This window comes from Zophobas morio, unplaced genomic scaffold (genome assembly GCF_036711695.1).
Source record: "Zophobas morio isolate AGI-343-1 ecotype UQ-CSIRO unplaced genomic scaffold, CSIRO_AGI_Zmor_V1 ptg000021l, whole genome shotgun sequence".
Lineage (NCBI taxonomy): Eukaryota > Metazoa > Arthropoda > Insecta > Coleoptera > Tenebrionidae > Zophobas > Zophobas morio.
Window position 1 is genome coordinate 27,332,578 of NW_026972126.1, and position 9,789 is coordinate 27,342,366.

Below are 9,789 nucleotides of genomic sequence, written 5' to 3' on the forward strand. Positions count from 1 at the left end.
TTACCAAGGGTTTTTAAACTGGTATAATTGTTTAGTTTTACAAGATTAAAGTAAAACAAGATTTTAAGTAAAATTTAGAATCGTGGTGTTACAAAAATATTAACACAAAATAAAAATATATATTCAAAGTAAATAACAGAATGACATAAACTTCAAAGGCCAAAATCACACTAATATTACATCTGATTTTGTTAACCACATGAATATAATTTACATTAAAATAAGTTACAGACATTGTTTGAAATGTTTATTATATTTCGAAAACAAGATAAAATAAATAAAATGTGCATCCGTGTCGAGTTTTCACCTTAGACATAAAGATTTTTGGAAAAAAATCAATATTTTTCAATTTATAATGTTATTTAAATTTTAAAAAGTAGCATAGTCCTGATTTATAAATACGTTATTGAGATTTTTCGGCTTGTCGATTTCTCGATTTTTCAACTTTAAATCTCTCAATTTTTCAATATTTCATTTTTGGGTTTCTCCGATTCTTCCATTCTTCAAATTTTCTATTTCTCGATTCTTTTATTTTTCGATTTCTCAATCTTTCGATGTTTCAATGATACGATTTCTCAATTTTGTCCTCTTCAATTTTACGGCTTTTAAATATTTCGATTTTTCAATTTTTCAAATTTTCACGTTTCTAAATTTTCAGTTTGTCGATTTCTAAAGTTTTTTTTTATTTGCCCATTTCTGGACTTCCTAAAGTTTCGATTTTTCACACCTTCAAGTCTTCAATTTTTCGATTTTTTAAGATTACGATTTTTCGATTTTGCTGTTTTAGATTTTCGATTTCTCAATTTTCCAATTTTTTAATTTCTCAATTTTTTGAATATTTTTTTCAGTTATGAGATTTTTCAGTATTTCAATTTTTCGACTTTTCGATTTTTGAATTGATGGATTTCTTTTGATTTCTCGATTTTTTACTTTTTGGATTTTCAATTTATTGTAAACTTTAGATTTTTCAATTATGCTACTGTTTAATGCTTCGATTTCTCAATTTTTCAACTTTTCGATGCTTTAATATTTCATTTTTTAAAATTCTAGGTTTTTCGATATCTCGAGTTTTCAATTCTTCTATATTTCAATTTTTCAATTTTTCGATTTTTTTAATTTTAATTTTCGATTTTCCAGTTTTTCTTTTTTAAAATTTTTCGATTATTCAATTTTTTAATTTCTCAATTTATCGAATTCAGATGTTTCGTGGTTTTGATTGTTCAATTTCTCAATTTTTCAATTTTTAACTTTCCTTTTCGGCTTCCGACTCTTCAATTTCTCGATTTCTCGAAGTCTCGTTCGCTTTATTGGTTTTTAGATTTCTCAATTTTTGGATATTTCTTTCAGTTTTGATATTTTTCAATACTTCGATTCTTTGATTTTTCGACTTCTAGATTTTTCTATTTTTTATTTTTGGATTTTCAGTTTTTCGTTTTTTATACTTTAGATTTTTCAATTTTCCGATTGTTTTATATTTCAATTTCTCAATTTTTCAACTTTTCCATATCTTAATTTTTAAATTTCTAGATTTTTCGGTTTCTCGAGTTTCCACTTCTATATTTTAATTCTTCAAATTTCCGAATTTTTAAACTTTTGAGATCTCAATTTATTGAGATTCGGATGTTTCGATGTTTTGATTATTCAATCTCTCGCTTTATCAATTTTTCCATATTTAAGTTTTCGATTTTTCGATTTTGGCCTATTTCGGTTTCTCAATTTTTCGATTTTTCGACTTCTCGATTGTTCGACTCCTCGATTTTTTTATCTTTTGATTTTTCGATTTCTCGATGTCTCAATTTTTGAATTTTTCAATGTTTCGATTTTTCGATTTTTTGCTCCTCGGTTTCTCGATTTTTCGATGTTTCGATTTTTGATTTATCCCATATTTCAATTTTTCAATTTTTTAAATTTTCGACTTCTCGATTCGTTGAGTTTTCAGTTTTTCGATTTTTAAATTTTAGATTTTCGAATTTTTGATGTTTGGATTTCTCCGTTTTTCAGTTTTAGGATATTTTAACTTTTCAATGTTTTAAATATTAGATTTTTCGATTTTTCAGTTCTTAATATGTTTTTATTTTTCAAATTTGGCGTTTCTGAATTTCTAGTTTTCGGATTTCTCAATTAATCTATTTTTTTATATTCCCATTTCTCCACTTCCTAAAGTTTCGATTTTTCAGTTCTTCAGTTCTTCAATTTTTCGATTATTCAGGTTTTTGATTTTTCAATTTTTAGATATTTTAAGTTTGCGATTTTTCGACTCTGCTTTTTTGACTTTTCTGTTTCTCAATTTTTTAATTTCCTAATTTTTGGATATTTCGTTCAATTTTGTGATTTTTCAGTTTTTCGATTTCTCAATTTTAACTTTTCAATTTTTAAATTATTATTTTTTTTCGATTTTTTTTGTTTTCAGTTCTTCTCAAAGTTTCGATTTTTCAGTTCTTCAATTCTTCGATTTTTCGACTTCGCTTTATTGGTTTTTAGATTTCTCAATTTTTGGATATTTCTTTCAGTTTTGATATTTTTCAATACTTCGATTCTTTGATTTTTCGACTTCTAGATTTTTCGATTTTTTATTTTTCGATTTTCAGTTTTTCGTTTTTTATACTTTAGATTTTTCAATTTTCCGATTGTTTTATATTTCAATTTCTCAATTTTTCAACTTTTCTATATTTTAATTTTTAAATTTCTAGATTTTTCGGTTTCTCGAGTTTCCACTTCTATATTTTAATTCTTCAAATTTCCGAATTTTTAAATTTTTTGAGATCTCAATTTATTGAGATTCGGATGTTTCGATGTTTTGATTATTCAATCTGTCGCTTTATCAATTTTTCCATATTTAAGTTTTCGATTTTTCGACTTCTCGGTTGTTCGACTCCTCGATTTTTTTGTCTTTTGATTTTTCGATTTCTCGATGTCTCAATTTTTGAGTTTTACAATGTTTCGATTTTTCGATTTGTTGGTTTTTCGATTTTTTGCTCCTCGGTTTCTCGATTTGTCGATGTTTCGATTTTTGATTTATCCCATATTTCAATTTTCCAATTTTTTAAATTTTCGACTTCTCGATTCGTTGATTTTTCAGTTTTTCGATTTTTAAATTTTAGATTTTCGAATTTTTGATGTTTGGATTTCTCCATTTTTCAGTTTTAGGATATTTTAACTTTTCAATGTTTTAAATATTAGATTTTTCGATTTTTCAGTTCTTAATATTTTTTTATTTTTCAAATTTGGCGTTTCTGAATTTCTAGTTTTCGGATTTCTCAATTAATCTATTTTTTTATATTCCCATTTCTCCACTTCCTAAAGTTTCGATTTTTCAGTTCTTCAGTTCTTCAATTTTTCGATTATTCAGGTTTTTGATTTTTCAATTTTTAGATATTTTAAGTTTGCGATTTTTCGACTCTGCTTTTTTGACTTTTCTGTTTCTCAATTTTTTAATTTCCTAATTTTTGGATATTTCGTTCAATTTTGTGATTTTTCAGTTTTTCGATTTCTCAATTTTAACTTTTCAATTTTTAAATTATTAATTTTTTTAGATTTTTTTAGTTTTCAGTTCTTCTCAAAGTTTCGATTTTTCAGTTCTTCAATTCTTCGATTTTTCGACTTCGCTTTATTGGTTTTTAGATTTCTCAATTTTTGGATATTTCTTTCAGTTTTGATATTTTTCAATACTTCGATTCTTTGATTTTTCGACTTCTAGATTTTTCTATTTTTTGTTTTTGGATTTTCAGTTTTTCGTTATTTATACTTTATGTAAAGTCTTCAACACGAATGTACGTTTGCTTATTTTGTGACTGCTCCCCGTACGTACAACGTACTGATTAATACGTCCGTTTACTACCTTATCGACATCACGTGCTTACAGACTATTTTTACCCCCTTTCGTAAGGTACCGCCACTTCATAGTGAAGCGAGTGAGATGTAAAATGTATATTCATTCTTTTCTACATGGGAAAGTGATTGTCCGTATAGGTTGTCCAACTATAATATACTTAAACAATGGTACTAGTGTCATTTTCGCATGACACGTCGTGACAGTTTCTAATGAAATTCGTACCTTTATCAAAGTTCCTGAGTACCATTCCTTCCCCGAAAGGTGTTGTAGTGACAAACGCCCCTCCATGTGCCCAAATCGGGGGTGCCATTTTAAGAAAAGGTGGTACCGCGGTGGATGCAGCCATAGCCGCCATGTTAAGCGAAGGAGTCGCCGCACCCAACACCATGGGTGTAGGTGGTGGTTTTATCATGACCATTTACAAAAAAGACACAGGGGTGGTTCATACCCTGGATTCCAGAGAAGTGGCACCGTTGGCGGCAACCGAAGACATGTTTGGCAGTGACACCAATCTTTGCACTAGGGGAGGTTTATCTGCTGCAGTACCCGGAGAGCTGAAAGGGTACTGGGAGGTTTACCAAAAGCACGGGGGAGCAGTACCATGGAAGGATTTACTCCAACCAAGCATAGATTTGTGTAAAAACGGAGTTCCGATTAGTACTTTTGTGAAAAGAATAGCCGCGCTGGACGTCGAGGTGTTGTCAAATGATGAGGGTTTAAAGTAGGGTGAAGAAGTGGAAGTACTAACCACTCGTAGAAAAATGTTTGTAGATCCGGAGACAAGTAAGCCGTATGAATACATCAAGCGACCATGGTTGAGGAAAACTCTAGAAGAAGTGGCTACTGGAGGCGCTGATGTGTTATACGGAGGAAAACTAACCCAAAAGTTTGTCGACGACATCAGAGACAACGGAGGCATAATCACCGAAGACGATATGACTTGTTACAAGTACCGATTTTGGAAAATATAATCAACGATTTAATTGTGTTTTGTAGACCGGAATGGAAAACACCCATTCAGATGGACCTCCCGTGTGGGCAAACCCTCTACACTTCGCCCCTTCCAGGCTGCGGCTTAGTCCTCGCCCTAATTTTAAACATCCTTCAGGATTTTCTCGACCTATCACACCCGTCATCCACAAACAACTTTAGTAAAATCGTCGAAAGTTTTAAATTTGCGTTTGGTCAAAGAACGAAACTCGGTGACCCCAATTTCGCCGACTTTAGTACCGTAAGTCCTAGTACTCAACCCTTCTAACCCACCCCTAGTTAATCCGTAGACTCACGTCCGTGGATTACGCCCGCACAATCAGGGAACTCGTACCAAACCAAACCTGTCAAGACCCGACCTTTTACGGTGCCAAAACCACTGGTACTATCATTTCAGACGCCACTACTGCCAACATTTGTGTCGTGGCACCCAACGGAGACGCAGTGGTAGCAACCAGTAGCATCAATTTTGAGTACACTTGGTAGTTTTTGTCAAAGTTTGACACTTTTTTGTAGCTGGGGGGCCGGCTTTATGTCAAAAAGTACCGGAATCATTTTGAATAACACCATGGATGATTTTTCGTCGCCGACGATTTTGAGCGGGTACCGATTACCACCGTCACGTGTCAATTTTATCCAACCCGGAAAGCGACCTTTATCGTCAATGTGCCCTAGTATAATTCTTGACAAAAATGGCGACGTAGAAATGGTGGTGGGGGCTGCTGGAGGCCCTAAGATCATCACGTCGGTCGCTTTGGTCATCATTAAACACTTGTGGTTCGATTTGGGTCTTCAGGAGGCCGTTTCGAGTCAACGCTTCCATCATCAGTTGTTTCCGATGAAGATACAGTTCGAACAAGTACGACTCTAACTCAATCGAGACAAAATATTTTCTATATTTTATTTATAGAATATGGATTTGGTGGATGCTCTTCACCAATTGGGGCACGACTACGAAATTCAAACCCGTCTTGGGTTCAATGCAGTGACTGCCATCTCCCGAAAAAGCGGTACTTTGGAAGCCGCTTTCGATCCACGACGCGGCGGACAAAAAGATTTCGTGTTTTAACACTACTTTATTACAAAAATACATAAATAGATTAAAAACTAGTTATAGTCTCGTCTTCTCTTCAGTTTCTTCTTTCGCTTCTTCATTTTTCTCGCTAGCTTCTATGTCGTTCCAGGACTGGATCTCCCCGTCCGCGAAAATGTTGTAGAAGATGGCTGAAGCCACGTAGACGCAAGCAGCAATGATGAAAATGATCCTCCACAGAGCTTTTTCCTCTTCGTCGTACACCACGACTTGAACCACGAGAGGTGCTATGATGGAAAAAATGTTAGACGAGCCGTTGGTGATGCCCATAAGTACTCCGGCGTGGTTTGGAGCTAGATCTATGTGGTTGACTTGGAAGCCGCAGAAGACGGCTGCGTTGACACCGACTGCGATGACTAGAAGGATGACCGATAGTGTGGTCTCTTCGGAGGAGACGAAGCCCAAAACCACTAGGGCTATAGCCGGCCCGCAGACACCTACAACGAGAAGTAGTACCGAAACTATCTACAGTGTCGCGTTTACCAATTGAGTTGAAGATCTTGCGAACGGTGGCACGGGATAGGATTTTGGTGTTGATTAAGTAGTCTGAAATGGGCCCAAAAACGAATGAGAGAATCCATAGAGCTAAGTACGGCGCGGCTGACAATAAGCTGTTCTAGAATCAAAGAAGACAATAAGTGTGCTTTAATGGTTGCCAAAAACTAACAGAAGCCATGTCGAAACCCATGATTTTGTTCATGTAGTTGGGGATTTCGGTAAGCAGGGTGGAGTAGCCCCAGTTTTGGCCAAAGTTGCCTACGATTATCGCCCACATTGGTAACGACATGAAGATGGCCTTCCATGGTGTAGGTATAACCCTGTGTTCCACTTGACCTAAACTAGTCTCAATGTAGGACCTCTCCTCGTCCGAAATCGTTTTATGTTCCGCTGGACTATTCGACCCCATGAACACCCACAACACCACCCACAGCAACCCCATGCTGCCAAAAGTGTAAAAACTGATGGGCCAGCCCGCCCAGCTCGCCGAAATTAAGCCAGTGATGGGCATGGCGATGATGGTACCGAACGACGAGCCCGAGTAGACGAAAGTGCCCATGCGGGACCGTTCTGGCGTGGGTGCCCATTTCCCGAGAAGGTTATGAACCGACGGGTAAATGAAACCTTGGAACAGTCCCTGGATCACTCGAATGCCCATGACGCCTTTGGAACCCAGATTATCGGCAACTACTGGTGTCAACATACAGACGATGGAGTTGACCACCATGGACACCACGAGGAACCATTTGGGTCCGTAGGTTTGGCCGAACTGACCAGCGAAGACTTGCAGGACCACGTAGCCCCAATAGAACGAAGAGAGGACGACGCTTTTGTCGTCCCAGTCGTACGTCTGCAGAGGAAACGTTAGTTGGGGTTGACTAGAAGCGGAGACTTACGGGAATGTCGGGGTTGGAAGTGGTGCTCTTGTCAGTCATGGCGACGATGGCCACGGAGAGGTTGACGCGCATGGCGTAGGCGATGCCCAGGAGGAGGAAGCAGAGGGTGACTTGGACATGGCGGTGCCCGAGCCATTGATCTAGAAGTTAATTTTATCGTCAAGAAAGGGAAAAATTGTGATCAAAGAATGGAGTTGTAGAATAATGAGAAAACACTAATTTGAAAATAATCGTATCTGTTTATCTAATCAGAGGTACTTCATTTTCACGTGCCACATGATGTTCATCATCCGACACAGTGTTTATTATTTCTGCAATTATTTATTAAAATGGAACAAACATTGTTTCAGAGATAATCCTTTCCTAGCACTTGACCCTCATGGAAAATTTACTTGAGTTCTACATTCTCAAGATAATCTTCATTGTTAGGATCAAACAAATCTTGATGAATCGGGTGTTTGAAAAGATTAAGAGCTCGGACGTAAATGATAGCAGTATTTTGTTGGAAATTTTTCTCCCAAGTCCCAAGAACTCTATCTAAACTATTAACTCGATATTAAATTCGTGTGACTAAAATTAAACAAAGTTCATTGTTTCGTGTTATTATTATTATCGACAAAATTAATATTTAATAGTTGTTATCTTTAGTTAACAAAGAAGTGTAGAAAATTAATCGCTGACACAAACCCACACAAAAACATATCTGTCACCAAGACAAGCTTTCTTCAACCTTCCAATGACATTTGATCATTTAAACACTACGATAAACCTGTTTCGGAGATTTGAACTCCAGGGGTCACCTACGCAAACTTTCTCAGCAGAATGCACAAACCTGGAGCTTTTATTTCTTCACTCTTTCTACCTTCTTCAACTCCGACCACATTTCCCTCTTCCTTCGCCATTACTGCTTGTAATTGTGTTGACACCGAATTATTTCTTTATCAGCGACCCATAAAACAACACAATTTTTTTAATACCCGATTAAACGACGCCAAACGCAAACTGCCTTGAAAACATAATGATATGCTATATATACTGCAAAAGCAGCAAGACTAATCACAGACACTGATCATAACTGGAAAAATTTGCGATGGGAATCAGCTCGAAATTCCGATAGCTACAACTATTAAGTATCTATTGTTGAATTAATTGTTCTTATCGATTGTGGCGTTTGCTCTCACGTAAAGTCATTGGAATTATCGGTGGGGCTTCACCTTGATGGGACGTGCTCGGCCAAAATGGTACTGCGGTGGTGTGGGTCAAGGTCGTGGGTTTTATTGTGGCGGCGATGATGGTGATTAGTATCATCACCTTGATTTTTTTCACATTGTTTTTTGCTTTTCCATTTTCTTTTGGTGTGGCGTTTGGTGCATTTTCGTACTTGGTGGTGCAATCGATGCCAGCTGAAGACTGTATTTTCAAAAAACGAGAAGGTGACATCTCGCAGGCTGTTCCCTTGGAAATCTATAAAGCCAAAGACGGTCGGGTTTTCCATCAGGTAAGAGTGACTAGAAGGGTCAAGGTTAGGAGGTCGTGTTTTTGGTCGAAGTTAAGCTTCACCTGTATTCTAAGTTCTAATTTTAAGATGTATTTGGGTAAATAACGAATTTGGTTTAAAATTTTACTGCCGGTTGGTGGTTTCTTATTAATTATCTGCAACACGAGTCTAGATTGAATTTTATAGAAACAGAAACCACAAATACCAGTTCAATTTCTCTAGAATCACACTCCAGTATCAACTGAAAAGTGGTCTTCTCCGGATTAACCAACTGGGACGACATAACATTGCCGATCCCAGGCAACTGCTTACTAACAAAGGGAGAATTTTCCCAAAGCTTGACGATAAAACACTTTGATAAAATAACAACGTTTAGCAACGCCTGAAAACACTTATCTTTAGCTTCCAGATACTCGATCAAACCTAGAAACACATCATCACTCTACAGTTTCCACAATCTCCGTACACACATTTAACTATTCTTCGCCGTTTCGCATTATTTTTAACGTTTCGGACAAAATCGAATGGTCACAAATATCCACACAACCCAGAACGACTTAAATGATACTAAAAACCACAATTAGCAAAAATTTCGACAACACCACTCCCTACCAGTTGGTCTTCATGTCAACAGTTTTGATTTCCCGGTCAACGGAAACCTGATTGTTTATTATGACACTTGTTCAACAAATTCAGATATTTTTTGTCGTTGACTCTCAAATGCATCCCCGGAAATTCGTGACATTCGGTGATCTAAATTTTTCCCTTTAGTCATAAGTACAACCGAATTATACGTATTGTCAGCATTCCAGCTTTAATTAGTTTATTCCACTCAATTTGACACATTTCTAGAAACAACACCGTCAAAGGAAAATTCGCAAATTTGCAAATTTTAATTACTTAACACGCATGTCCTAATCTGCACGTAGTACAATTCAAACAGATGATCAAACTCGACCACCAGTCCCAGAACGTAAGAACA

At 36.1% G+C, this 9,789-nt stretch overlaps 2 protein-coding genes across 2 annotated transcripts; one reads left to right on the plus strand and one right to left on the minus strand.

The window, feature by feature from the left end:
• The first annotated feature begins 4,041 nt into the window (after positions 1 to 4,041).
• LOC135131836 (scoloptoxin SSD14-like) lies at positions 4,042 to 5,913 on the plus strand. Its single transcript, XM_064059686.1, has 6 exons — positions 4,042 to 4,553; positions 4,590 to 4,781; positions 4,829 to 5,063; positions 5,102 to 5,295; positions 5,339 to 5,681; positions 5,733 to 5,913. Exons 1-6 carry the CDS (start codon positions 4,042 to 4,044, stop codon positions 5,889 to 5,891), a joined length of 1,635 nt encoding a protein of 544 aa, XP_063915756.1. The 3' UTR covers positions 5,892 to 5,913.
• Positions 5,879 to 8,462, minus strand: LOC135132087 (putative inorganic phosphate cotransporter). The gene is made up of 5 exons (XM_064060019.1): positions 8,142 to 8,462; positions 7,310 to 7,449; positions 6,583 to 7,263; positions 6,399 to 6,531; positions 5,879 to 6,352 (listed from the first exon to the last, which is right to left on the minus strand). The coding sequence occupies exons 1-5, from the start codon at positions 8,209 to 8,211 to the stop codon at positions 5,934 to 5,936; spliced, it is 1,443 nt and encodes a 480-aa protein (XP_063916089.1). The 5' UTR covers positions 8,212 to 8,462; the 3' UTR covers positions 5,879 to 5,933.
• Between the last annotated feature and the right edge of the window lie 1,327 nt (positions 8,463 to 9,789).